The 27,837-nt window shown below is 42.7% G+C and overlaps 1 protein-coding gene across 4 annotated transcripts in view; it reads right to left on the bottom strand.

Moving 5' to 3' along the window:
* The window catches only part of OSBPL10 (oxysterol binding protein like 10), a 285,389-nt gene that overhangs the window by 204,647 nt on the left and 52,905 nt on the right, over positions 1-27,837 (bottom strand). The window contains exon 1 of one of the 4 annotated variants that reach the window (XM_023620805.2): positions 13,041-13,227. The exons of 2 other annotated variants lie outside the window; for them this stretch is intronic. In XM_023620805.2, coding sequence (XP_023476573.1) covers positions 13,041-13,081 — 41 coding nt within the window. In that variant the 5' untranslated portion in view covers positions 13,082-13,227. Of the gene's footprint in view, positions 1-10,829; positions 11,197-13,040; positions 13,228-27,837 lie in introns of those variants that run through there. One more of the 4 variants, XM_070238068.1, reaches the window with a different exon arrangement.

Raw genomic sequence — 27,837 nt, 5'->3', positions numbered from 1 at the left:
TCTCACTTTTGTGACCTTGGCCAAGATACTTACCTACTCTGAGCCTTGATGCCCACATCTGCAAAAGCAGAAAGCTGGCAAATCCTCTTTTGCAGACCGTCCCAATATCCCTGTGCCTAAAGGTCCATCTGGTTACAGAACAAGAACTTTCAGAAGTACACATCACATTTCTAAATGCAGACAGTAAATCGGATCTGATGCTGATGCTCATATTGCCTTGGCTCAGCAGTTTAGCTAACTGACTACAATGCCAACAAGACAAAACTTAGAAGAAGAGCCTGTATTTGTGCTTTTTTGGAGATACCATGGAAATATTCTTTGGCAAGGACTCATCTGGTTCTCAATGCGGTGAACCGTAAAAGGTCCTGCGATATGGATAAAGCATTGTGGGTACACTGACTCGACTGGGAGCTAAAGAAGACCTATAGAAGTCCAACTTACTGAGAAAGCTAGCTTTGGTTCAAAAATTTTTATTCCCAAGAACTCACTCATTTCTTTAAAAAAAAGAATTTACAATGTTCTAGGCACTGTGTGCCAAATGCTAAGAATACATCAGCAGGGAGGGGCAGACACACTGATGGGGGGCACCGACAGACAGCAAAATATTCACTAAAATGAAAGCAGACCTATAACTACGTCAGTGTCTCATGGTAAGAAAAGAGTAGAATGTGACCTAGCTCGGTAGTTCCCAAGGACAAAACGTCCCTAAACTGGTGAATGGATAAAAAAAAATGTGATATAGCCATACAATGGAATACTATCTAAGAATAAAAAGAACAAAATACTGATACAGGCTACAACAGAGGTGAACATCAAAAATATTATGCTAAATGAAAGAAGCCAGATACAAAAGATTACATATATGATTTCTTTTGTATGAAGTGTCCAGAAAAGGAAAATCTATAGAGACAAAAAGCAGATCAGCAGCTGTCTGGGCTGAGGAAGGGAGTGGATTAACTACAAACTGGCTACAGGGAATTATTTTGGTGATAGAAATATTCTCAAGCCAAATTGTGGCGACAGTTGCCCAATTGTATAAATTAACTAAAAATTATTGAATTGTACACTTATAATGGGTAAATTTTATGGCATATAAGTTATAGCTGGCAATAGTCTAGACCAGGGTGGAGGTGGCAGAATTACTGCAGGGGTATAAGTGACAAGACTCGATGACGAACTGGGAAGTCCGTTTTAGGAGTGTTGCACTTGAGATTCTTTAAAACTTCCAAGACATACTGACTAGCAATTGGATGAATGCATCTGGCACCCAGAGGAGGTATGAGCCGGAGATGGAAAGTTGAAATCACCTTCAGTAAATAAATAGCCACCGACGCCACAGGCATGGATAAGATTGCACAAAAAGAGTATACAGGCAGGAGAAAGGAAGGCAGACAGGAGTGGACCTGGGAACAAGACTTGAGGAACTCTAACATCAACAGCAAAAGAGACAGAGAAAACAAGACAGAGAAGTAGGAGGAAAACCAGAATCTCAGAAAGAGAATGTTTAAGTAAGGAGGGGAGTGATCAGCTGTGTCTAATGCTAACAAAATGTCAGTAAGATAAGAACTGAAACATGTCCTATTTGTGACCATACACTGATTTATCTGTTTATTCCAAGATTCATGAATTTCTGCGACCCTACTTTATTGTCAAGCTAATCAGTTCTTGTTGATGTAGCAAGCCCAAGAGAGACAGGAAAATAATCTCTCTTATTTTCCAAACATATCACCTAAGTCCACCAGGTGCTTCCCAATATCTATGTCCCATTTTTACTGGGAACAGTGGAACGATTACTGGGTTGAAACAGGGTCTGCAACCTCAGCTCTGGCACTGATTAACTCATGGTCTGCAACCGAGTATGGAAGAGACAGCTGACTAACCGCCAAATATCCATTTTCTCTTCTCAAATCAAGACAGCAAATCAATTTTTAGCTGGGCCCAATACACTATGCCAGAATACATTTCCCAGTCTTCCTTTCAGCTAGGTATGGTCATCTGACTAAGCTCTAGCTAATGAGGAACAGTGACGATTTAGACTCCTTCCTCTCCTCTACCTGCTTTTTGGGAAGATGGATGTTGTGGCTGGAATTCCAACATTCCTCTTGGACTTTGCAGAGATGGCCATACCCCAGGGATGGTTAAGCATAAAGTTCGAAGGAGCCTGGGTCTCTGAAATCTGTGGAACCCCCAAACCAACCCTGAAAAACTTACCTCAAACTTCTTTTCTGTGACACAAAAGTAAAGGCTACATATTAGAATCACCTGGTGTTATGGACTGAATTTTTGTGCCCCCCAAATTCCTATGTTGAAGGCCTAACCCTCAATGTGACTGTATTTGGAGACAGGGCCTAGAAGGAAGAAATTAGAGTTAAATGAGGTCAAAAAGGTGGGGCCTCATATAATAGGATTAGCGTCCTTATAAGAAGAGACACAAAGACACCAGAGAGACGTGAGAGCTCACGGCAAGATGGCGGGCATCTACAAACCAAAGGAAGAAGGCTAAGAATGAAACTTACCTTCCCGGCCCCTTCATCTTGAACTTTCCTGCCTCCAGAATTGTGAGAAATAAAGTTCTGTTGTTTAAGACGCCTGGTCTGAGGTATCTTGTTATAGCCGTCCGAGGAGACTAACACACCTCGAGACTTTTTCCAACTCCCATTCCCCAGCACGCATTTAGACCAATTAAATCAGACTCTCTGGGGTGAGACCTCGGTACCGGTAGTTTTTCCAGGCTCCCCAGGTGACTGCAATTGCAGCCTAATTTGAGAACCAGTGGCTGACTCCACCTTTATACAGATCTATTAATAACAGCTGAACACAAGTCCTAATTGACACATCAACCCATCTGACTCAACTTCCTGTGCCAGTATGAACATCTTTAAAACAGATGATTAAAATGCTTACTATTTCCACAAATATTTAGCAAGCCTACCATATGCCACATGCTTATACACTAGTAAACAGGTCACAGTTCCTGCCCTGAAGAAGCTTATAATTAAGTTATCTGAAAAGATACACAAATTTGTTCCACAAGCAAAAGCAAACTATATAACCACTACAATTATTTGGGGTAACCATAATGCAGAACCCAGAAAAAGTAACACGGATGAGGGGAAACCATATGGTGACGTGGTGAATTAATATAGTGTTATTAACTGAAAGTTAACCTACTCAAATCTAAATAGTGTTTCAGAATGCACTCAGTAATTAATTGCTGAGAATAACTCCACATTACTGCCATATCCCCATTACACACACATATACACACTGCACTAGAAATTATGCTTAGTACATTCTACACTTCCTGTTTATGATCATCAAGAAGAGTGCTGCATTAATTTCAAGAAACTCAAACTCCAAGAACTGTATGACAGACATATAAACGAAGCATTCATCATTGATCATAAAGCTTTCAAAACACGGCCGCCCTTTAGATTCTCACATGATCGATCGCCATCACACTTCGTAGAGGATAAAGAGTTATTGCCTCATTTTTCAGACTCGACATAAAAACAATCATTATTCCCCCAGAGATAGTTTAAGATTATATCCATTTGGGGATCAAATGCTCCAGGTTCCAAGCATAAAGACCCCATTCCAGAGGACTAATTAAATGTAAACTACTGGTATTTTCTGCAAAGGAGGGCATTCTTTCTTTACAAATCTACGAATTTCAGATCACTGCTTCCACTTCTGGACAAGCTGGAGAACCAGCACATCTTCTGGCTCGCTCCTTGGAATCCAATCCTGGAGATGACACAGAAAAGAAAGAGAGCTGAGAGACTGGAGTGGAGAGTAGAGGTGACTGGGTTCCCAGGTGCAGGGACAGGCTGGAGGCAGAGAAGATTAGCGGCAGACGCAGCCACAGAGGAGGGGCGGATTCCAGGAAAGTCCTGTAACTGGGCCAACCCATGTCACTATTACTGCCAGATAAGCAAAAGCACCAGCTTGAAGGGCTGCCCTGATATCTGGGCAGTACCTGGCTTAGGTGGGTCACCAACAGGAACAAGCACAATGGGCCAGCCAGCTCCTGACCACTCCTCCTTCCCGCCTCAACTCTCTCCATAGGCCACAGCCAGGCACAGTTAACAAAGATTCAGGTCAAGTCCTGGGGAGGATGGGGAGGAAAGAGAGCGAGGGAAGGGAAAAACAGGAGTGCACTTCAGTCCTGAGGGCACCTGCCCCCACAGGTTATCTCATCGGGGAGGATGGCAAGTGCCTGAGCTGTCTCTCTTCTCCCAGCCTGAAAACAGGAAGGCAGCTAAACCTTACCAAGTAATAAAAGGTACGTGCCAATGGCAAAAAGAACCAGATATCAGAGAAGTATGTGTGCCATGAGAGGGACAAAAAAGAATGAGACAATTTACACTGGAAGAAGCAAGCCTAACGAAAACAAAGAACAAAAACTTAAATATTTTAAACAGCCTCAGTGACCTATGGAGTGGAGTAGAAAGAAGCAGTTGGAACCACCAATTGAAAATACTGCGTTTGAAAAATAAGTTTTGAAAAAGGGCACTTAAAGGATTGGTAGAGAGCAGAGAATGAGGTGGAAGAATGAATTGGTGAGCTGGAAGACTGATCAAGGCACTCTCGCTAAAGGCAACACGAACGGATTTTAAAAATGGAAAAAATGTGATAAAACAGACGTGCCAACATCCATCTCACAGCAGTTCCAGAGAGCAAAAAAAGAATAAAAGGAGAAGAGAAAATATTTAAAGAAACAAGGACCAGGAATTGGCCACAAAGAAAGATCTAACACTTTAGATTGAAAGAATTTACAGAGTCCCAAAAAAGCTGAATAAGGAAAAGCCCCACCTAGATCTGTTACGGTAAAATTTTAAATCAAAGAAAAAGACAAAAAGCTAAAAACTTCCAAAGAGAAAAAGCAGAAAACCCATAAAGAAAAAATATGAGATTGACATCAGAGTTTTCAACAGCAACACTGGATGGAAGAAGACAAAAGCATGATATTTTCAAAATATAAAGGAAAAGATCTTGGAACCCTTAGCTTGGTATTTAGCTGAATTATCATTAAATGTGAAGATGAAAAAAGATATTCTCAAGTCCTTTCACTTCTGGTAGCATGGACAATGGGAGTTTTGAGGAATTTTCCTGGTGCAGTAATTAAACTCTACTCACAAGAAACCACGGAGGTTTCCTAGGAATGCTGCACACATGTGCCCATATGGTGCCAGGGCAGCGGGCAGCTGGGAGCAGCAGGATTGGCCATCTTGAGAGCAGATTAAGTGACAGCAGCATGCTACTGGGATCCTGAGCCTTGGGCCAGGTTTTTCCCAGGCTTAGGAGAAGCCACACCTGGGATCCCCACTAAGCCAAGACCCTCAAGGGGTCTGAAGTAGTCTCAAATCAGTGGTGCCCCCTGGCTACTATAAGAAGCAAAAGTAAATCCTCTGTGGAGTAAGCATCCCTGATGCATATCCTCAGGCCTCCCACAGAATAAGTTCAAGCAACAAGTTCAGAATCAAAGATGACCTAGCTCGAAAGAAGGCAAGCCACTATGAGTGGGGCTTAGCAGAAACAACAAACGATGCATTCAGATCTCCCAGAAGGGCAGGTATTGAATCTGTCAGACACAGAATGCAGAACTTGTTTGGAAATCTTTAATGAAATACAGGATGCAAACACGAAGATGTGCAGTTAACAAGAGACTATCAGGAAAGAGCAGGCAAACCCATCCTCCAGAAATGACAATTACAATTTTTTAATTAAAAGACTCTCTTGATGGGTAAAGCAGCAGATTAGAAACTGCTAAAAAGAGAGTAAGTACACTAAAAGATATATTCAAAGAAACTACCAAAAGTGTGGCTATGACAGAAGATAGACAGAAACCGGAGGAGGGATGCTGGGAGGTCAGGAGGTCAAACATTGATCTAATTAGAGTACCAGGCAACCAAACAGAGAGAATGAAGGAAAGGCAATAATGAAGCAAATAACAGCTGTGAATTTTCCAAAATGGATTCCAGTGTATCCCAAGCATTACAAATAAAAAGAAATTCACAGCTACTCACATCAGAGAGAAACCACAAACACCAAAGGGAAGATCTTGAAAGCAGTCAAAGAGAAAGTTCAGATCCTCTACAAAGGAATGACAATCAGAATGACAGCATGTTTCTCCACAGAAACAGCAGCGGCCAGAGGACAACACCATCAAAACACGGAGAGAATAATAGCTGTCAATTGTAAATCGTGTGCCCAGAAAAGTTCTTTAAGAATAAGAAGGAGATACCTTTATAGGTAAACAAAAACATAATAAAGAATAAAATAAAATGCTAAAAGAATAAAAAGTCTAACTTGTGCAATTTTTTAAAGGACAGAATTAAAATAATGAACAACAGCATGTAAGATAGGAGGGATCACTGAAACTTTTAACTGGGTTTGGGAAGGGGACTGAAACAGTTAACTTTACGCTTTTTTGTTCTTGCCAAATCCCCCCAGTATATAGTTGTATATTTTAGTTGTGGGTCCTTCTAGTTGTGACATGTGGGATGCTGCCTCAGCGTGGCCTGATGAGCGGTGCCATGTTCACTCCCAGGATCCAAATGGGCGAAACCCTGGGCCGCTAAAGCAAAGCAGGTAAACTTAACCACTCAGCCATGGGGCTGGCTCCAACTTTACACTTTTTAAAGCTCAATATGCATTGAAAAATTTCAAGGAAAGCCAATAAAATAATAGTCTGTAAATTCCAAACCAGCAGAAAGAAAAAATGGTATATAGACAAAGCAATAAAAAATTCAATCTATCTCAAAAAAGACAAGGGGAAAACAATGGGACAAACGGAAACCAGTGATTACAATGGCACAAATACGTCCAAATATATCAATAATCACAAAAAATATAAATGAACTATGCTTGGCAGTTAAACAACAGGTACTGTGAATAAATAGATTTTTTTTTAATCCAAACACATCCCTAAGGCAAAGGAACAAAAGTAAGAGGACAGAAACAGATATACCAGGCCTACAGTAACCATTATCAGAAAAAATAGATTGTAAGACCAAAAAAAAATTTTTTTCTAAGAAATTAAGAAGAAAAGCCATGATCATTTCAAGAAATCCAGAAAAATGATGGAATGTTTAATATCCACTTACAGGAGTGAAAAAAAAAAAACTTTTAGCAAACCAGAAATAGAAAACTGCCTTAAGTGATAAAAGGTATCTAAAACACATACACGCACTCACATGCGCATACCGACACGCACAGCAACCCTAAAAGTAAAAGCTGAAAATGATAAGGCTTTCCTACTAAAATCAAGACAAGAATGCTCACAATCATTACTTCCATTCAACAACAGTACTAAAGTCCTAGTATAGTATAGGGCTAGTATAGTAATAAAAGAAAAACAAAAACTCTAAGAATTGGCAAGAATATGAATGTCTATGTAAAGCACAGGAAAAATTTCAACAGAAAACAACTACAACTAAAAAGACCTTAGCAGAGGCCGGCCCCAGCCGAGTAATTGAGTCCTGTGGTTTCGCCGGTTCAGATCCTGGGCGTGGACATGGCACCCTCGTCGGGCCATGTTAGGGCAATGTCCCACATGGCAAAACCAGAGGCACTCACAACTAGAATATACAACTATGTACTGGGGGGTTGGGGAGAAGAAGAAGGAAAAAAGACAAAAAGAAGATTGGCAATAGTTGTTAGCTCAGGTGCCAATCTTTAAAAAAAAAAAAAAAGACCTTAGCAATATGATAAACTATTTTTAAAACTGTATTTCTATATAACAACAAAGGTAAAAAATGAAACTTTAAAAAACAAATCATTTATTATAGCATTGTCCCTTCTTGTCTGCAGACCTGCCTCTGCTGAAATTTCCACCTCCTTGTCTTCAGACTGTGCCCACCATGAGGAATTTCTCACTAGTCGGTTTTTCTACTCAGCCTTTGGCCTCTCCTCATACCAGACCCATTGTTCTCCGAGATCCTTATATCTCCCCAATTCTCAGGCTGGTCCTCCAAGGAGAAATTACACAATATAGGGGTCAAACCCACTGCAGTTAGTTGCTTTAAGTAGCAATTATTTATCTCTATTACATTGGTATACATTTTTAGATATTTATTTCATAATTTTACCATTTCATTAATTGCTCAGTTTTAGGAGTTTTTCAACTGACTCTTTTGGGTGTTACAGGTATTGAGAAGTATTCCTCTAACTGCTTCTCATTTCCTTTTCTTGCCTTATTGCATGGCATATAGTGTTCTGAAATACGTATAAGTGAGCAGGCAACCCTGTATCATTCCTGTCTTAAACGGAAACACTTTTAGTATTTACCATTCAGTATGATGCTGGCTGCTTGTTCCAGAGATATACTTCAATATAATAAAGCAGTATCCATTTCTAATTTATTAGGAGTGCTAATTAAAAATAAATGTTGATTAGAGAGAGCTGAGGGAATAGTATATGAGAAGGTTCTTACTATTTTTGCAACTCTTCTATAAACCTAAAAATATTTCAAAATCAAAAGCTTAATAAAAATAGATATTGATTTTTGTAAAATGTCTTTCAGCATCTATTGAAGTGATTATATGGATTTTGGATACACTTTTAAACCCTGTAGTCAAAGCATAAAGTTTTCTTGCTTATCTCCCCACGTCCATTCTCACTTACTACTAATCCATTTTCCCTCTACTCAACATAATGATTTTTTTTTAACTGTAAATGAGATCACCATGCACTCCTGATTAAAACCCTTAAATGGCTTCCCACTGCATTCAATATAAAATCCCAAATCTTTAATGGGCCTAAAGATCTTGCATGATGCAACTCAGCTCACCTCTCAGTCAATCTCCTCCTTATTCCCTCTGCTCCTGCCACCGTGGCCATCTACCAGTTTCCACATCTTTATTGACTCAGAGTGTCTACTGTTTCAGCATCACTGAACAGATGCTGTTCCCACTACCTGGAAACCTGGTCCCTACTCTCAGTCTGGCTAGTTCTTACTTGTCCTTTCAGAGATCTCACCTTATAAGTGTCTGCCCTTCAGCGAAGCCTTCTCTTCCCCACCAATCTACACCAGGCCCCCTGTCACTCCACCCCACAGCATACTCTCTCCCCAGTATTTCTCACAAGGCATCAATCTTTGTAATTATTTATGGGATTATTTGTTAAACTGTCCACTCACTGGACTGTACACTCCTCGAGGACAGGAACCACAACAGGTCTCTTCACTGCTGGCTCCTCGGGGCCTAGCATAAATGCTTGGCACCAAAAGAAAAGGTATTTAATAAATATTTATAATACTGCATCATCTTGGACAAGTCTCAGTGGCTCCATTTCCCAACTGTGCACAGAGCTGTGCTAAGGCTTAAATGAGCTAATGTACATAAAGCACGTTAATGATGGGCGTGGCATGTGAAGAGTGCTATCTAAGAGGTTGCTCCTTGCCAGTCCTAATGCAGTATGCTCCCACCCACCCTCCCCCAGCCACGTCAGTCACCAGTGCCCTGGGCATCCTTCCATGAAGTCTCAGATTCCACAGGCGGCAGTGAAGAACAGCCAGCTCAACGATCAGAAAGCTGAGTGCATGTAGAAAGATGGAGGATTTATCAGTTCTTGAACTTTTCCAACACTTCCAGTTCCATGCCCTTCCTCCTTGATCCCCTCTCTGTTCCAAAGATGCATGGAATACAAGAGGACATAGCAAGGTGTATTCACATGGTCTTTCCTACACTACTCATTCCACAGATATGCTGAGCACCTACTTAGTACCAGGCACCATTCTAGGTGCCAGGAATACAGCCCTGGGGGAAAAAAAGACAAAAATCTCCACAGCTTTCATCTCATGATCCCTCTGTGGAGGAGAGCGGGGAAGGTAGAGAAGATAACAATTGCTAAGATTTGTCTAACCCTCTGATGTAGGTACTATTACCCCTTCCTAAAGGTGAGGAACCAAGGCACAGGTTTTGAGAAGGACTACTCTCTCTTCCTCTAATTGCTTCTCATTTCTTTTTCTTGCTTTATTGCATGGCACAGAACCTTCTGAAATAAGTATAAGTGAGCAGGCAACCTCGTATCATTCTTGTATCATCTCTCTGAGACTATGTGAACCTAGGCAATGTGGCCCCTAACCACTACACTATCCTGCCTCTCTCAGAAACATAGCAGCATACTAAATCCTCCACTTCAGAACAAAGGGTTTCAACTTTAAACAATTTTCTACAAGCAGGGGCGTGGGTGGGAGGGAACACTGGTGGGTCAGGAAATGTCGAATATTCAGACTGGAAGTCAAAGGTGAGATGTCTGCTAAAACCCTCGAACCAAGACTGCCCAGGAGTAATTTCTCCTCAAAGGATTCCGTAGGCAGCAAACACCTAGGAGAAGGGAAGGAGAGGAGCAGAAAGAGGAATGTTCAAACACTACTGTCCAGAGAATTCTCATAGGCCTGATGGGTTTCACCAAGGAGAGATCTCGTATCCTGCCTCTTCCGGCCGCTGTGGGCAGCTGGCTCGCTCACTCTCTCTGGTTCCCCCACACCTGCTTCATCCGCCTTCTCACACCCAGCTTTGGCTTTATTGCTTGAATACCTTCCCCCAGCATGGGATCCCAAGCCTCCCAGACTGGCAGGAAACCAAAACCTGAGTGGGAGCATAATAGCCACCAAGTCAGCGTATCTCAGGGCTGGCGAGCAAAGACAGAGCAGGCCGGGCAATGAGTCCCAGGCACGAATCCAAGAATAAAGCCAAAATGATAAACGGGCAATCAGATCAGGCAACCACAAAGAAAAACAGACACATTTCCAAAACAAAATCCACTTGCTGGCTAGCTCTATTTGGCATTTAATTAAACTAACCTGAAAGGGTCAAACGTACCAAAAACGCCACGCAAAACGAGATTAAAATCTCAACTGTTCCCCCAGCACAGGCTCCAGAGCCTCCAGGCAACATGATCCACCGTGACCACAACACTGAGTCCAAAAGCCAAACCGCCTGGAGGTCCTCCAGGTCCCCCCGGGTGGCGGCGGGCGCACATATGCTCTCTGGGGAACACAGAATCCCAAACGGAGGACAGAGTGGGCTGAAATTCCACAGACTCTCAGGGATCCTGACGCAAAATCATTTCCAGTCTGGTCTGACCTTGTCAGATCTGCGCCTGTGCAAACAGATGGTGTTTTGCCGCTGAGCTTAAATAAAGGTGGAACTTCCCCAATTTTCTAGGGAGGAAGAGGAGACGTCAGCTAAGGGACAGAATTGTCAGTTATGAGGTTTTCTCCAAAGAATTTTTCTTAAACTAGAAGCAGCTACAAACATGTGACTACAGCTGCCACTTGGATAGAGAACAAGCATATAAGAAACAAACGAATCAGGTAATAAAAGCATCTACCTCTCAGGATTTTTATGAGGATTAAACACATTATTATTTGTAAAATGCTTAGAAAAGTGTCTGGCAACATGGCAAGCACTACATATATATAGTATATATATAGTAATTCTATATAATTCTATATAATTATAATATATAGAATTATTTGTCAAATAAACTAAGGAAATACCCATCACCCTTTTAAAAAATCCCAGTCTTGCCTACATAACTTATCTTTTCAGGGGCAAGTGTTTCTGAAAGCGTACTGGATACACACAAGACGTGACTTCCTAGTCTTCAAGTCATATGATGACAGTAAACTTACCAATGTGTCAAAGAACATGTGGCATTCCACAAAGAGCACCATGGCAAGGAATCTGATGATTGCTCATCTCAATAATAAGCTAAGGTCTAAGGAGACAGGAGAATGGAGATTAATCAGTATCAGCTGAATTCAAAACATCAACTATGATATTTTCCAAATCTAGTTTGAAATCTCCATTATACTGTCTCTAGAAAAAATATCTAAGCTTTCTTAGCAAGACAGCCAAACATTCCCTGACAAGCAACTGTCACTCGATTAACTGTTCTGGCTCTTCCTATCACCTCGAAAAACAGGAGAAAAAGAAGAATGAAGAGATTTATGTTCCCCACTGTTGGGAATGGTCTAGCCTAAGTTTTGAGCACCAGTTGCCACTGATCAACCTTATCAACCTACTCTCTTACAGAACCAACATGAGTTTGGGGAGTCCCCCCCAAACTGTTTTAGATTTCACAAACAACATTAAAGACAGTGTGCTCGAAAATGTTAATATCCAGGATGGGCACTCCATCCCTTTAGTTTGCTCTGTGGATTATCTGCCAGTTCAGTTTGCCAGGCAAGAGCAAACAAAACAATGCACTTCACAAGAAGGGAACGAAAAAGCAAATCTTTTTTCACTTTTCTTCACATTTCTCATACCCTCCCCACAACGTCTAAATAGTTGTTCATAAAAGATAGATGACCCACCCACTCCTACCACCCTCAGCCAGGATTAATCCTTCATCAACACTCCCACTAGCAAAGCGATGGAGCTGCAGAAGTGGGAAGTCATTCGGTTCCCTACTATTATTTTCACTTCTGTGACTATCTCTGCCTACTAACCTGGAAACTCCTCTGGGGCCATGTCTCTCAATTAAGCATGGATCTGGGCTTGGCACAGTATCGTGCACACAGAGGCTAATACATGCTCCCTGATGGGCCCAGCCTAAAAGATCAGTAAACAAAGACTTGTCCCTTCATTATCATTGTCTCATTCATCTATTATCACCATCATCCCAATCAGAATACAAAACTCTTTAAAGCCCAAACTATTCTCCAGAACCAAGGACATTATTGGACTCTGTGAATATTTATGAGGCTCCGGCACCAGGACAGGAAAGCTTAAAATCATTGATTCTGCATCTTACCCAAGGTACTTATCCCTGATCAAAAATCAGTCAGTTAGCAAAATAACCTATCTCCAATCATTCAGGACCTAATTCCCCAATCTGGGGACCACCCGGATACTCTAGTATTCTTCCCCAGGGGCCACGCCTCTGAGTACAAAGAAAAGGAGAGAACCAAGTCTGCCACACGTGGTTGACCTCTAGCAGATGTGACTTAAGTTTCAGAGAGAAGAGGCTGCACCTGATGGTGACAATGATGTTTTCAGATCATCCATGGCTAACGGAGAACTTACTGAAGTAAAACCTGATTTTGAAAAACCGTCACTGAAGTCATGGAAGACAGCTTGCCTGCCAAACCCACTTCTGTAGATTTTATGTCAAGAGAACTTTTATGGCTCTGGGAAGCAGAACATTTCTCCAGCCCTCTGGAGAAGCAGTGAAATTACACAGCCTGCCTCTGAATTATTGATGTCATAATTTATTGAAAGGTCTCCATTAGGTCATAGGCCACACCCCAGATGCAATACCATGTACCCACCCAAGGGTCGGTGACCAGGGATAAAAGCAATATTGAGCCAATCGTTCACGAGCATCTGCTGTGTGCAAGGGCTCCATGGCGCTCTGAATCTGACCAGCACTCAGAGCTTCCAACACGCTCATCTGATGACCTCATCTCATCATCTCATAAATAGGGCTGGCATTCTTTACTTCATTTGCCTATAGGAAACGTAAGGCTGGTCAATTTAAGTCATCTCATTGTCTCACAGCTAGTTTGTAGAGGGACTGAGGCTAGGACCAGATATTTGAACTTTTGGGCTATAGAGTTATTTCAGTAAATTATGCGATTCCCTATACCTTGTTTATATCCACTGCCAGGCATTCATCTAGATGCTGGGGATGGCACAGGGAATAAAACAGATAAAAATTCCTCCCTCAGGGAGCTTACATTCTAGTCGGGGGAGAGAAATTACAGACACAGAAACAAGTAAGGTAAGTGTCAACAAGTGCTTTAGACAAAAATAAAGCAGTCCAGCCTTAGAAAGGGACAAAAGGCTGCCATCTGGAGAGTTCTAACTTCACTTGCTCAGGGAAGGCCTGTCTGTAAGGGGCTCTGAGCAGAGACCAGACAGAAGAGGGTGAGGTGTGCCAGCTGAAGGAAATAACTGTTCCAGGCAATAAATACAAAATTGGAAGTGGGAGCAGGCTCAGCACAGGGGAAAACAGCAGAAGGAAGGAAGGTTGGCATGGCAGGAGCAGAGAGAGCAAGCGATGTGAGCTGACCTTACGAGGCCACCAGAAGCCAGATCACACAGGGCCCCGCAGACCGTGCTAAGGACCTCAGGTTTTATTCCAGATACAGGGGGCAGCTTCTGGAGGGCTCTGATGCTAGAGAATCACTCTAGAACGATGCTCAAGTGGGTGGGTTGGAGAAGCGGGGAGGTCTGTTAAGAGCTTACTCTAACAGCCCAGGCAGAGATTTATGCCGACAGACACAACATATAACACACAGCGAGGTCACACAGAAGGCATTACCTTCTTATTTCTCCAGCACAACTAACAGAGCCACTCCCTCCCCTCCCCCTGCAGCCTGATAACTCATTCCTCTATCAGTGGAGTTAGAGGCAAGGTGGCCAGCCGGGGACGATGGCACCGGGTGTTTTTACCGTGTAAACGGTCTATTTGTGTCGGCTGTGGTTCACTGGTGAGGATGAGGTTAAGGAAAGGACTGGACAGGCAAAACTGGCATTGACTTTGGATTCCTATTACTGAGAATGTGTGCTCACCTCGACGTTCAATGATTCTCTGAATTCTGGCGATCAATCCCCTGATGCAATACTCCACTTCCATAGGCCAGGAGATTTCTTAAGTACCTGGAGGAGATTGATCTCCTACAGATGATGGCAGCACTTCTGGGCAAAGAGATGGGAAGAGGAGAGGGGCCGCTCCCCTGGGGCACGGCAAGGAGCCGTTTTATTTGGCTTTCACTTAACCGGTGATTAGCAAGCAACAGGAAACCTTGAAATCACATCCACAACAGCATCCTTCGGAGAGCGGAGCCTGCTCAAGGGCCCTCCAAAGACACTGACTTAGGTCACTAGAGACAAGTATTATTTAGCTTAGAAAGAGGTATCTTAAAAGAAGAAAACGTGGCTGGCATTCATCAGGATTCTTAATGAGTGTGGTAACTCCTTTTCCTTTAGACTGAGCTCTAGGAAACCTACCTAGACGTTAATGGCCTTGGCCCTCGGCTGGTCTCTCAAAGCTACATTTCTATAACCACTCTCTCCTTCATACTGGAACTACTGAAGCGGTAAATCATTTTATCACCAAGACCTACAGTTTCTAAACAGTGCGCTCTACCAAAAGAAATATATTGGCATGCAGCCAGAATACCAACTCAGTTTGGTGTCTGCTCTTCTGCATTGTATTTTGTGATGCTGTTTTTTAAGGCACCTGGAGCTCAGTCCTGGGAAAGAGAACCAGCATAACAGAAAACAAAAGATTCCATTAATTCTATGACTCTTGTGGTTAATGAAAGCTATCCCTGGGCAGCTCAAGGTTAAAAAAAAAAAAAGCAGGAGGGAGAACTTCTCACTAAATGGCCCCCTCTCAGCAAATTATTTCATTAGCAAAAAATGCAAATTAACATTTCTATGGCGACTCACTGACTGGCAGAGCCACTGCGGCACGCCAGCCACTTCAGACCAAGCGAGCGCGCTATGACTTCCACAGACTCTCAGTGTCCGCATCAGCTTTTCCTTCCAGGGCTATTCCCTGCATCCCAGGCGAAACAAATGATACTTTGCCGTCTGTGCGCCTCACATCCATCTACTTGAATTGCTCCCACTCTGAGGAGCAGCTTTGAAACCAACCACCTAACATCCTTAAAAAAAATCTGAGAAGGTGAAGACTCTGAAAGGCGAGGTCCAAGAGCACCCAGAGGCTGGCCGCCTGGAGATGTGGAGGACAAGCACTCAGCATCCTCGGACCTGGCCTTTAAAATACGGGAAGACAAGGGCCAGCCCGGTGGCTCAGCGGTTAAGTGCACACGTTCCCCTTTGGTGGCCCAGGGTTCGCCAGTTCGGATCCCGGGTGTGGATATGGCACCACTTGGCACCCCATGCTGTGGTAGGCCTCCCACATATAAAGTAGAGGAAGATGGGCACAATGTTAGCTCAGGGCCAGTCTTCCCCAGCAAAAAGAGGAGGATTGGCAGCAGTTAGCTCAGGGCTAAACTTCCTCAAAAAATAAAATAAAATAAAAGACAGGCTTCAGGAATGGACAAAGCATTTGCAGAATTCAGAGGCTAGGAATCCAGAGATTCTCTCCCCTCTGCTGCACTTCCTAACAAATAGCATGTATGGCGAATCAAAGGTAGCAATTCATTGCTCGGTCTTCCATTGCAAAATGTAATGCACAGCCGTCACTTCCTGCAACTAATCCATAAGTTTCCCAAGCCTTACGAGTATTTACAGCACGTTTGAATTGCCTTCCTAATAAACCACTTCATGAATTAAAGGGCCCCTACTTCCTTTATTCTAACCATCGTGTAACCCAGCAGGCTCTTATCTCAAGCATAGTCCAGAATAAAATGTTCTCTTTAATCAGAGAACACTGTTTCAAGGTCTGCCACACCTGGGCTGTTACTTTGACTCTTTTCATCATCACAATGGCACAGCCTTTCAGGATACCAAAGCAGGGCTGGTATTAAATGCGACACCCACAGGGAACTCAGATATGGCCCGTCCTGCTTCAGCCCTGCTTCAGCCCTCCGTCTGAGGTGAGACTGGAAGGACACACACAGCTAGGGGCACTCAGGGCCCACAGAGGAAGCCCTAGAACAGAAACGGCAAACTGTTTCTGGAAAGGACCAGAAAGTAAACATTTTAGGCTCAGTGGGCCACACACTCTCTGCCACAACTACTCAACTCTGCTGATGTAGCAGAAAGGTGCCCACAGAGGATGGTAAAAAATGTGTGTCCCAATAAAACTTTATTGAGAAAAAAAGATGGCGGCCGGATTTGGCAGACAACCTGGAAGTTACAGTTGCAGCTGACAGAGGAGGCGTTCTGAGCCTTTATCACCCTTCCCAGGGCAGGGATTGCAGGCCTTGGGGTGAAATCTCCACACACCCCTGCGGGAATGGCAGACACCAGGAAGCTTGGAGTAACCCCTCCACCACTCCGACCACAACTTTCTTTTGCTCTGTTTGGGACTCAGCGGCCTCAAGCAAGGAAAATGCAAATGTTCGTCCTTCTTCTTCTGTAACTATAGCTGTAGTATGGAAATAGTTGATTTTGGTTGGCAGGCCTTGCTTATAAACAACGATTATTAATTTATTAACAACAATTTATTAATACAGAGCACATGCTGGAAGGTCAGGCCCCCTTGGGAATTTCCCCACATCCTCCCTGCAAACAAGCATTGATTGTTTGGTTACAAAACAATGTGACTGTACTTAATGCTACAGAACTTTATGCTCAACAATAGTTAAAATAACTTTTATGTATATTTTACCACAATAAAACAATATCTGAAAAAAAAATTTAAGGCAAAAGATTGCTAGCCACAGGAAAAAACAATGGTAAATTGGTGGAAGAATTGGTTATTGAGGCATTCCAAATGGCAAAAAGAAGCAACGTTTTTGAAACTGTTAGAATGAAATGGAAACTGAAGGAACCCAAGAAGCTCTGGCCCTTTTACAAGGCCAAAAATCAAGTTCATCACATACATTTTCTTTATCGAAGCTTTTACGTATTTTGAGCATATCTCCCCTTTGATGCTAGAATTTAAGTTAGCCCACAATACACTGTTTTACTACAGTGAAAACTCTCAAAGCTGTCACGGAATGACACTCTCAGTACTGAAAGAGACCTTGGAAGATACACTCCCAGCAGTTCTGAACCTTTTCCCGCCACATCAGGCATGATGGATGGTGTTCTCCAGCATGAGAGAGGACACAAGACTCATTCTCATGGTTTGCTCATTCCATTTCCTTCTCTCCTGCTTAAGAAAGTATTTCAGAAAGCAAGTAAGGGGCCGCTCCAGTGGCGCAGCAGTTAAGTGCGCACGTTCCGCTTGGGCAGCCCAGAGTTTGCCAGTTCAGATCCCGGTGTGGACATGGCACCACTTGGCAAGCCATGCTGTGGTAGACGTCCCACATATAAAGTAGAGGAAGATGGGCACGGATGTTAGCTCAGGGCCAGTCTTCCTCAGCAAAAAAAAAAAAAAAAAAAAGGAAGATTGGCAGCAGATGATAGTTCAAGGCTAATCTTCATCAAAAAAAAAACAAAGGCAAGTAAGAGCAGCATTATTCTATGAATAACCTTGAATCCAGTCTAATTTTCTTTTTAAGTAAGGCATTAGCAAACTCAGATACCTTATTCATATATACCCACATGTATAATAGCATGAGTGAGAACTCATGTATAATTCAATCCAATCAGAACTTTTAAAACACCATATTGGGTTGATATGTCCTTTTAATTTATACCAAGTTGAGGAGGGGACTTAAGTAACTGCCATGGAATTCCTGGAGGGCTTTGTAAACCAAGTCAGAAGGTGGAAATGGCCACATGAGTACTCTATTTATAAATCCAAATAAATAAAAGAGAAAAGCAAAATCCAACAGTTCAAGCTCTCCATGCATGTATCAGTTCAGGCTCTTAGACCACAGACTAGCTTAGAAAACATAGAAAACTGACTAGACATAATGAACACAACACAGTATAAACACCGTACATTAAAACTCTCTAAGGATCTTAGTTGTTACAAGGAGCAATTATCCAGCACCCAAATGTGTAATACACATTTGATCCTCTACCCACCAAAATCTAGGAGAATGGAGGGATTCTCATATGCTTGGAAAATCAAGAACGAAGCTAAGCAGAGACTTGTCTTACTCTGTTCGGGCTGTTAGAACAGAACACCATAGACTGGGTGGCTTATAAACAACAGAAATTTATTTCTCACAGCTCTGGAGGCTGGGAAGTCCAAGAGCAAGGCGCCTGCAGATTCATGGTCTGCAGAGAGCCCCCGTTCCGGTTCATGGACAGCTGTCTTCTTGCTATGTCCTCACATGGTGAGAGGGGCGAGGGAGCTCTCTGGAGTCTCTTTCCTAAGGGCAGGAATTCCATCCCTGAGGGCTCCACCCTCGGGACCTAAGCCCCTCCCAAAGGCCCCACCTCCTAATACCATTGCACTCAGGAGTAGGTTTCTACGCATGAAGTGAGGGGAAGGGGGAGACAAATATTCAGTCTCTGGCAAAACTATAAACATTTCTTCCTTTTGCTTTTAAGTCAGTCCTAAAGCAAGCTCAGCTCTGTCCCTGGACCAGCATTTCCCCAAGTCTCCTGTGTGTTGATGGGCGTCGGTGAATCAAAGGGCACTATCATCACGTAAGCCAGCCCTGGTGGTCTAGTAGTTACGATTTGGCGCTGTCGCTGCTACGGCCTGGGTTCATTTCCTGGTCAGGGAACCACACCACCTGTCTGTTGATTGTCATATTGTGGCAGCTGCATGTTGATGTGAGGCTGAAAGCTATGCCACTAGGATTTCAAATACCAGCAGGGTCACCCATGGTGGACAGGTTTCAGTGGAGCTTCCAGACTAAGACAGACTAGGAAGAAGGACCTGGCCACCCACTTCCAAAAAAATTGGCCATGAAAACCCTAGGAATGGTAGAGGAGCACTGCCTGACACAGCACCAGAAGGTGAGAGGATGGCACAGAAAAACCAGGCAGGGTTCCACTCTGCTCTACACGGGGTCGCTAGGAGTCAGAATCGACTCCACAGCACTAACAGCAAATCATCAGCTTTGTTGGAGAAACCCAGCCAAACTACAACTGAACCAAGCACTAGTTTTTTCACTGTGACGTATCAGAGTCTACCAACATGCCTGTGTTCACTGTGTAGTTCCACAGCAATATGGCGGCAGGCAGTGCTGTCCAAACTTACTACCCATAGTACGTTTTTTTGGCAGTCTATCTCAGGAGACCAGTGTTCCATGGAACTCGCTTTGGGAAATGTCACAGCAAAAATACATCCAAGATGCGACTCTCGCTTCCCAATGTGTGGGATTATTTGGGCCTGGGACTCTAGCCTAAATTTAGTACACAATTTTTCTAGTTTCCTAGAATGAGGCAGTCTAAACAGGAAGATTATTAGGATCCAGTTGACCCACTAAAACATGCTGAGTAGTAACTAGCCACATGTGGCTATTTAAACTCAAATTGATTAAAATTAAATAAAATTTAAAATTCAGTTCCTCAGTCATGCTAAGCACATTTCAAGTGCTCAATAGCCCCATGTGGCTGCTGGCTACTCCATTGGACAGCATACCTATGGATCGTTTCCATTACTGCAGAAGGTTCTAATGGACAGCTCTGCACTAGAATATAAGCTCCCTGTGTGCAGGGATGTGTCTGTTCTGTCTTCTACTGTATCCACAGCTGCATCCAGCACAACGCTTTGAACACAGCATGTTTTGAATAAACAGTTGTTGAATGGTAATAGGAAAAAAAGTTATCAGGAATAAGATCTGCCCTGCTCTGCAGTTATTCTAACCCCTTCCGTGCCCCTCCCAACTTCTGTCCTCATATTCTCTGGTGACAAACCATGCAACATCCCCTCAGCATGGCTGGACCTTGAGGGCATTATGCTAAGTGAAATAAGTCAGAGAAAGACAAACACTGTATGGTCTCACTTATATGTGGGATCTGAAAAAGCCAAACTCATAGAAACACATTGTAGACTGGTGGTTGCCAGGTGCTGGGGGGTGGTAAAAATGGGGGGACGTTGGTCCAAGGGTATAAAGTTATACCCTTTGAGTTATAAGATGAATAAGTAGTGGGGATCGAATGTACAGCATGGTGACTATAGTTAACAACACAGTACTATACACTTGAAAGTTGGTAACAGAGTAGATCTTTTTTTTTTTTTTGAGGAAGATTAGCCCTGAGCTAACATCTCCTGCCAATCCTAATCCTCTTCCTTTTTTTTTTTTTTTTGCTGAGGAAGACTGGCCCTGAGCTAACATCTCTGCCCATCTTCCTCTACTTTATATGTGGGACGCCTACCACAGCATGGCTTACCAAGTGGTGCCATGTCTGCACCCAGGATCCGAACCAGCGAACCCTGGGCCACCGAAGCAGAACATGCAAACTTAATCGTTGCACCGCCAGGCCAGCCCCAAGAGAGTAGATCTTAACTGTTCTTACCACACACAAAAAGAACAGTCATTATGTGAAGTGATAGACATGTTAACTTATTATAGTAATCATTTGCAATAATATATGTGTATCAAACCATCATGTTGTACACCTTAAACTTCTACAATGTTATATGTCAATTATATCTCAATGCAGCTGAGAAAAAAACCGCCTCAGCACAGACCCAGCAGTATCTCCAGTAAGTCAATAACTAATGCACACTAAGTATTTATCTACTTTCATTGACATTGTTCAAATTCTATCAAAAAGGCTAAAAACACACAACCATGGGTCCACTGATACTGGGTTCAACTCAGAGGGCCTACATTCCAGAACATTTCAAAAGGAGTCAACATGGAAAAATCAACGTGCATATTTTATACAGTTTCCTGTCCACGTATTGCCTCAGTTCTAAAGTAACCATAAAATGTTGCTTCTGGGTTTGTCTTCCTGGTTGGATGGATTTGGCAGGTTTGGGAGTGGGCAGCCAGCCCCGTGCCTCGACAAACAGAGGGGTCAAGTGTAACGTGTAACAAGAGGTCTGTTAGGAGCATTATGATGCCTCTATTCTCATGAGCAGAGCATAAGTAAGCTATCTTAGACCTTCTTCACACACCAGACCTCCCCCTAAACTGACTCACTGTCTTTTACCAGCAGCCCCGAAAATGGTCATTTCCCATCGTCCACAGCTCATCACTGAGCATGTAAATCAGTGCACGAGAATGTAAATGTTTGTTCCACTCAATCCTATTATAGACTGAAGTGGACACTTTCACAATCACCTTTTCCCCCTAACACAAAAGCTCTAGAAATCCATGATAAATTACTTCTCGGGCGCCTGTTAATCTCCCTTGCTCTTTCCAATTAACAAAACCAAAATCAGTGGGTTTTCATATTCTTGCCAAAGAACCCAATTGTGTTGATTCATCCACCTGGCCCTTTCCTGAAAATGGCCACTTATCTCTCCTTGTACATCTTCATTTTAACTATTCTGTTTAATAAATGTTTTCATGGTAAGCCTCAACTGCCATTAAGAAATACACAGACTAAATATAGGTTGCTAAATATATCTCTTTTGCTGTAATATTTAGATTTCGAGAAATCTATTTCAAGCTTCTCCGAAAGCATTAATTCTACATAATGCAAGCCTTTGCGTCCTTGCATCACTTTACCTCATTTGTGCACATCAATAAAGTGACTCCAGGAAGGAGGTCGAGAGGACACTGGAGAGTAAGAAAAGACAAAGTTGGCGTCATTGCAGCCAGAGTTCAGCATCCCACCAGTACACGAGGTTACACGATAGAGCCACAGCAGCCACGGGAGGTGGGAGGAGGAATCAAAATTTACATCTGACTCTCCCGGGGAGTCCTAACCAGATGAGGAAATCAGTCAGTCTTTACAGGGAAGAGCTATTAATGAGGCGGGTTTTGCTGTTTTGTGAAAAACAAAAAGAATAAATCCTTGCTTCGTGATTGTAGAGAAAAACATAAATCCAGGAGCCCCTGTTAATTTACGTGACGGGTGGTTTAGGACACCCTGCTGCAGACCAGTGCAACTGGAACACTACCAATGAAGGATGGAACCCTAAACCCCCACCCAGCAGTCAGCTTTGTTTGGAATCAGCCCACCGGCTGTGCAGAGCTGGAGCACCTGGGAAGTAACAGATCCAAGGTGCTGACAAGGGTCAAGCAAGTCATCGGTCAAAACACGTGACCTTGATGGACCCAGGCAAGCTCCTTCCCTCCTGGTATCCAGTAGGATGGCTGCATTCTCTAGAAGATGTAAAAATATGTCTAAAAGTAATAAGCAAATTTAAAGCCCATATCCTAAATATCTGTGCTAGTTTTGAGAAAACGTAAGTTCTGAGTTACTTCATGAATATTTTGAGAGGTTTGAAACATTTAAGAAAACCTGTTCTGCTAAATAGATGTCTCATTTATTAATTCTCAAGAGTTGTTGAAATACTGAGCATGACTTTGCTCCTTTTCTTATCAGCCTTACTTAAGGTGTTTGAGAGAAACAGATCCTTTAATTTGTGATGACAGTTTAAAATCTTAAAGAATTCTGATTAAATTTAGAAATGGTGCTCAAAGCCTTAAGAACTTTAATTTGTTAAATTTAGAAGAGAATGTTAATAAATAAGTGAAACCATTTTTAACACGAAAACCAATAGTTTATAAATAGTATCTAAAAGTTGAGCTTTAGAAATACTAGCAGTTAATATTTACAATTTTAATAAAATTGAATAATAACTGAAAAAGAACAACTGTCAGCACTCCTTTCCAAAGCATAAAAGCCATCCTCAGCTATGAAAAACACACTGACAATTCACTTAGCCATTACGCTATGATTTTAAACCTTTTGGGGTTTTTAAAAAATAGTAATAATGACAAAGTTAAAAGATAGCAAAACAACTCCCCTGAAAAATTAAATAAGCCATCTTAGAAGACATATACCGGAGCTGTTTTTCACCTAAAGCATTTTGAACGGAAAATCACCCCACAAAGGACAAGGGTCAATGAGACGGGAGGGTTGTCATCGTTGGCTCCTCTGCTGACTAAACAGGAACCAAACAGAAGTAAGCGACTCTCTGGTCCCACTGCCTGCAGCTAGGTGGCCAAACCCGTAAGGACAGTGAGGCAAAGTCAGTGGGCAGAGCAGACCCCGGCAAGGCCACAGCAACAGGAGCACACACACCTCATTTCATAATGCCTTCTGGAATGCAGGCCCACTGCATTCCACTAGTTCTTCCAGAAAATTCTGAACAGTAATGTTTATATATATCCAGATTTTTAAGTGAAAGCATTTAATTTTTAAATCATGGCAACTAATGGTTGAAAACATTTGCACAAGAGAAACAAAACACATACGTGGGCCAAAAATGGCCCATCCAAGGCCCATTTGTGGCTTATGATCTACAGGATAATGTCAAACTCCACAGCATGAGACCCTCTTGGCCTGGATCCCACTTGCCTACCAACCCCAACCCAAACACACCCTAGGTTCCTGAAGGTGATTCCATTCCCAAACTCGAGGCCTTTGCTCATATGCACCTTCTACCCAGAATGCCCTGACCTGCACACTTGGCAAGATCATGTCTTTCATGGACTCTGTCCTACTGTCCCCAGGTAGATTCAACAACTCCCTCCTTTGCCTCTTACACAGACTTCCATTAGGGCTTTTATAACGCCTTAGTATCGATGTAAATAAGTGTGACACATCAAACACACTTAGAACAGTACTTGGCAGAGGAAAGACCAAACTAAAACACGGGTCACTTCAGTAGGACTCCTTCACTGCAAATAATAGAAACCAATTTGAACTGGCTGAGCAAATATAGGGGTGACTTACTGAAGGGGTTCAAGGCATCTCACAGAAGCCAAGAGAGATGACTGGCCTTATGAAGGCCCTGGAAGCAAAGACTGGAAATCCAGCCAACAGACAGAAACCGTACTTTCTCCCCGATTCTAATCTCTATTTCTCCAGAGATAAACATAACTGCTCCAGCTCCCAACGGACGCCTTGTAGAGTTCAGGAATACGCCTACGTTGATGGGGTGTCTCTCCAATTCAAAATGGCCGAGACAGGGGAACAAATATCATCATCAAGGGTCTCGGGGAGGCAGTTCACAAAGGAGGAGGAGTGGCTTCCAGAATGTGTCTGCAGAATTGCTTGCCTCATATTGGGGATCCCTATCCTGGGCTGAGGAAAACAAGGGGTACAACACAGGTCTGCCCATCAAACCAAGCTGTGCAGGAAGCGTGAACAAATGCACTTTTTATTGGAGGACAACAGCACCAACAGCACAGATTGCAACATACGGAGATGCTGTCGAAGTAATGCGTTTTAGCTATCATAATTTTCCTCTACTTTACTCCAAAGAGAAGTCCAGCTTCCCCTCCTTCCCAGAGGAGCAGGATAATGACCGTGAGGTCTGAACAGCTGGCCATCTTCAGTGGACACTCACTTAAGAGATTCAAATGTAAAGAATTTAAAAAGTGGAAGGTGGAAAAGGTAAACCTATAGAGAAAGTAAACAGACTAGTGGTTGCCAACAGTGTAGGAGGAAAAGAGGAGGGATAAACAGAGGGAGCACAGGATACTTTAGGGTGGTGAGACTATTCTGTATGATACTATAATAGTGGATATATACATGCATTTGTCAAAACCCATGGAACTGTACAACACAAACAGTGAAGCTTGATGTATGCAAATTAAGAAAATCATTTAGGAGATCAGGGGATCCCAGGAAAGAGTCCAGAATGTGACACGGGAAGCTAACTGTATTACAAATGTATGAAACAACCTCACTGACGGGAGTAAAGGAAAGGTGCTGACCTAGGTAACTTTGGAAATAAGTAGAATTCCTAAGACTAAAAGCAAAAGAAACTACACCTAAGCACTATACTCTAGGTGATAAAGTTGTTTCCCGTGGGGGTATAGGTTAACAATTCTGATACTGCTACATACTTACACTGGAATTGAACAATTCAGTAAATGTATGTCAGGGCAATAAGCCACGTTTCTCACTGTTGAAGTGGGAGTTTACAGATAAAGAGGAGGAGGCTAGAAAGATCCATGTGGTAATGGATTAAAGTTGGAGACATCAGTATGTTAAATATGAGTTAAACTCATGTACAGATACAGATGGTTACACATATAAATATTTATAAATATATGTGTGTGTATATATACATATCTATATATATATATATACAGGTTAGCTTACAAATATTTTTTTCCTATCAGCTGAGAAGACCTAAAAGAAATGGCATCCCAACAGCAACAAGCACACCTAGCACCCAGATCTTAGTTTGGTTTCGAACAGCATTCTCCAATAAAAGGAACCAGGGCTCCCTGGAAAAAGGCCTGATTCTAGGATTGGGGCAGGGAACACACAAGTGAGCCTGGAGGGTCTTGTAGCGCCAGAAAGTAAGGAAGTGCCCAAAAACAAAAAAAGACCACAAAAAAAAAAAAAGGCCACAATGATGGAGGCATATTAAAATGAAGCCAAAACTAGAATAATATTAGCAATAAAATAAATTAGTATTGAACTATAACCCAAAGTAAAAAGTATATACCCATGATTCCATTCTGATGTGAATATACGATTAAATGCAGGAGAATATGACAAAGAATTCCAAATAAATTACATACATACTCTTCTCTCAAGGACGTGGAGCGTAACTCCCCGCTCCGTAAGTGTGGGTTGCACAGTGACTTCCTTCCAAAGAGTGCAGTACGGAAAGGGTGGGGAGAGAGTGCCTTTACAGTGGAGAAACCCGCCAAACACCACTACCAGCCAGGTAATTCCAGTTAACGACAGTCATCAATCATGCAGATACGTGTTCCCTTGATATGCTGTGTTGAAAATAGCACTTTATCTCTGTGATCTTCCTCTCAAAGCCCATAACCCCAGTCTAATCATGGGAAAAACATTCTAGTAAAGGGCATCCTACAATAAACCTGACCAGCACTCCTGAAAACTGCCAAAGTCATCAAAACCAAGGAAAGCCTGAGAAACTGTCACAGTCAAAAGGAGCCTAAGGAGACACGACTAATAAATGTAACATGGTCTGCAGGATGGGATTCTGGAACAAACAAGGACGTTAGGTAAAAACTAAAGTCAGAATAAACTACGTACTTCAATTAATAATAAGGTGTCAATATTGGTTCATTAACTGTAACAAATGTACCACATTAACGTAAGATGTTAATAACAGAAACTATAGGGGGTGGAGTGGGGGAGTAGAGGAACTCTGTGTACTGTTCACTTATTTTTCTGTAAATCTAAAACTGTTCAAAAAAATAAAGTTTATTAATTTCTAAAAAGTAGAAAGAAAGAAAAGAAAGGCAGACCAGCGATTTGGGGTGTCAGTTTTCAGAGAGTATGACGGTGATTTGTTCCCCGCTGGCTTCACGTGTGGCTGTCTTGCTGGGGTGGAATTCTTCATCTCAGCACTGCACACAAATTGGGGCAAAACCTCTTTTAAGATGTAGCTACGGGCAATCAGCAAGAAGAACTTTCTAGAGCACAAAACAGAAGCTATTTTAAGTGATACCAGGAATTTCCAGGAAAATTTCAAGCCGTTAATGTGAGGTTTTCACAGGGTGTAAAAATCACTTGGGGCCTTAAAGGAGCAAACGAAAGATGGAGGAAACCCTCATGGGGACACTTTGCAAAGCAAGAACAAGGGGCACGGTCCAGGACCATGAAGGACAAAAAAGCATTCCTCATCTATCAGAGCTGGTTTCCTAGGGTAACCACTCTCTTTTTATTGAAGAAACCCTGAAAGCAGGCAGCCAAATGCCACCAAGAGCTGAGCTATCCAGACCAACGCAGGAGGGAGGCGAGGCCACCAATTCCGGTTAATTAACATTGTCCCTGGCTAACATCTTGCTGTCCTTGCTGTCTCTCCAAAGGTCCCGTTTCTACCCAACCCCACTGAGCCGCCGGACCGGACGCTAATCAAAGCGCCAGCGTCACTTTGAAAGGCAGTAAACAAACAAACACGGCCATTAAAATGAGCAGAGACCAGAGAATTACAAGGAGGAAATGCACTAGGACAACCAAAAAACTACCTTTCTCTGCTTGTATTTTTAAAAGCTAAAAATATTCTCAAACGCATAAATTCATATAAAACAACACTTAAAAAAAAAAGAAAGAAAGAAACTTGAAATTGTGAAATATAATTGTCCTTTATGGCTTTGACTCTGGAGTTAAAAGAGAAAGGCTGCCAGACACACTGCACAGCCGACAGGGCAGCGGTGTCTGTCGCGGGCACCCAGGGGGGAGCAAGGCCACCACGCAGCCTGTCAGCCTCGGCAGCGTCTCCCAGTGACTCCAGTGAGCAGATTCAAGATTTCCTAGAGGATGAAAG

Source organism: Equus caballus, chromosome 16 (assembly GCF_041296265.1).
Source record: "Equus caballus isolate H_3958 breed thoroughbred chromosome 16, TB-T2T, whole genome shotgun sequence".
NCBI classification, from domain to species: Eukaryota; Metazoa; Chordata; class Mammalia; order Perissodactyla; family Equidae; genus Equus; species Equus caballus.
The sequence above is the reverse complement of the archived record's forward strand: the minus strand, read 5'-3'. Positions and strand labels throughout refer to the sequence as shown.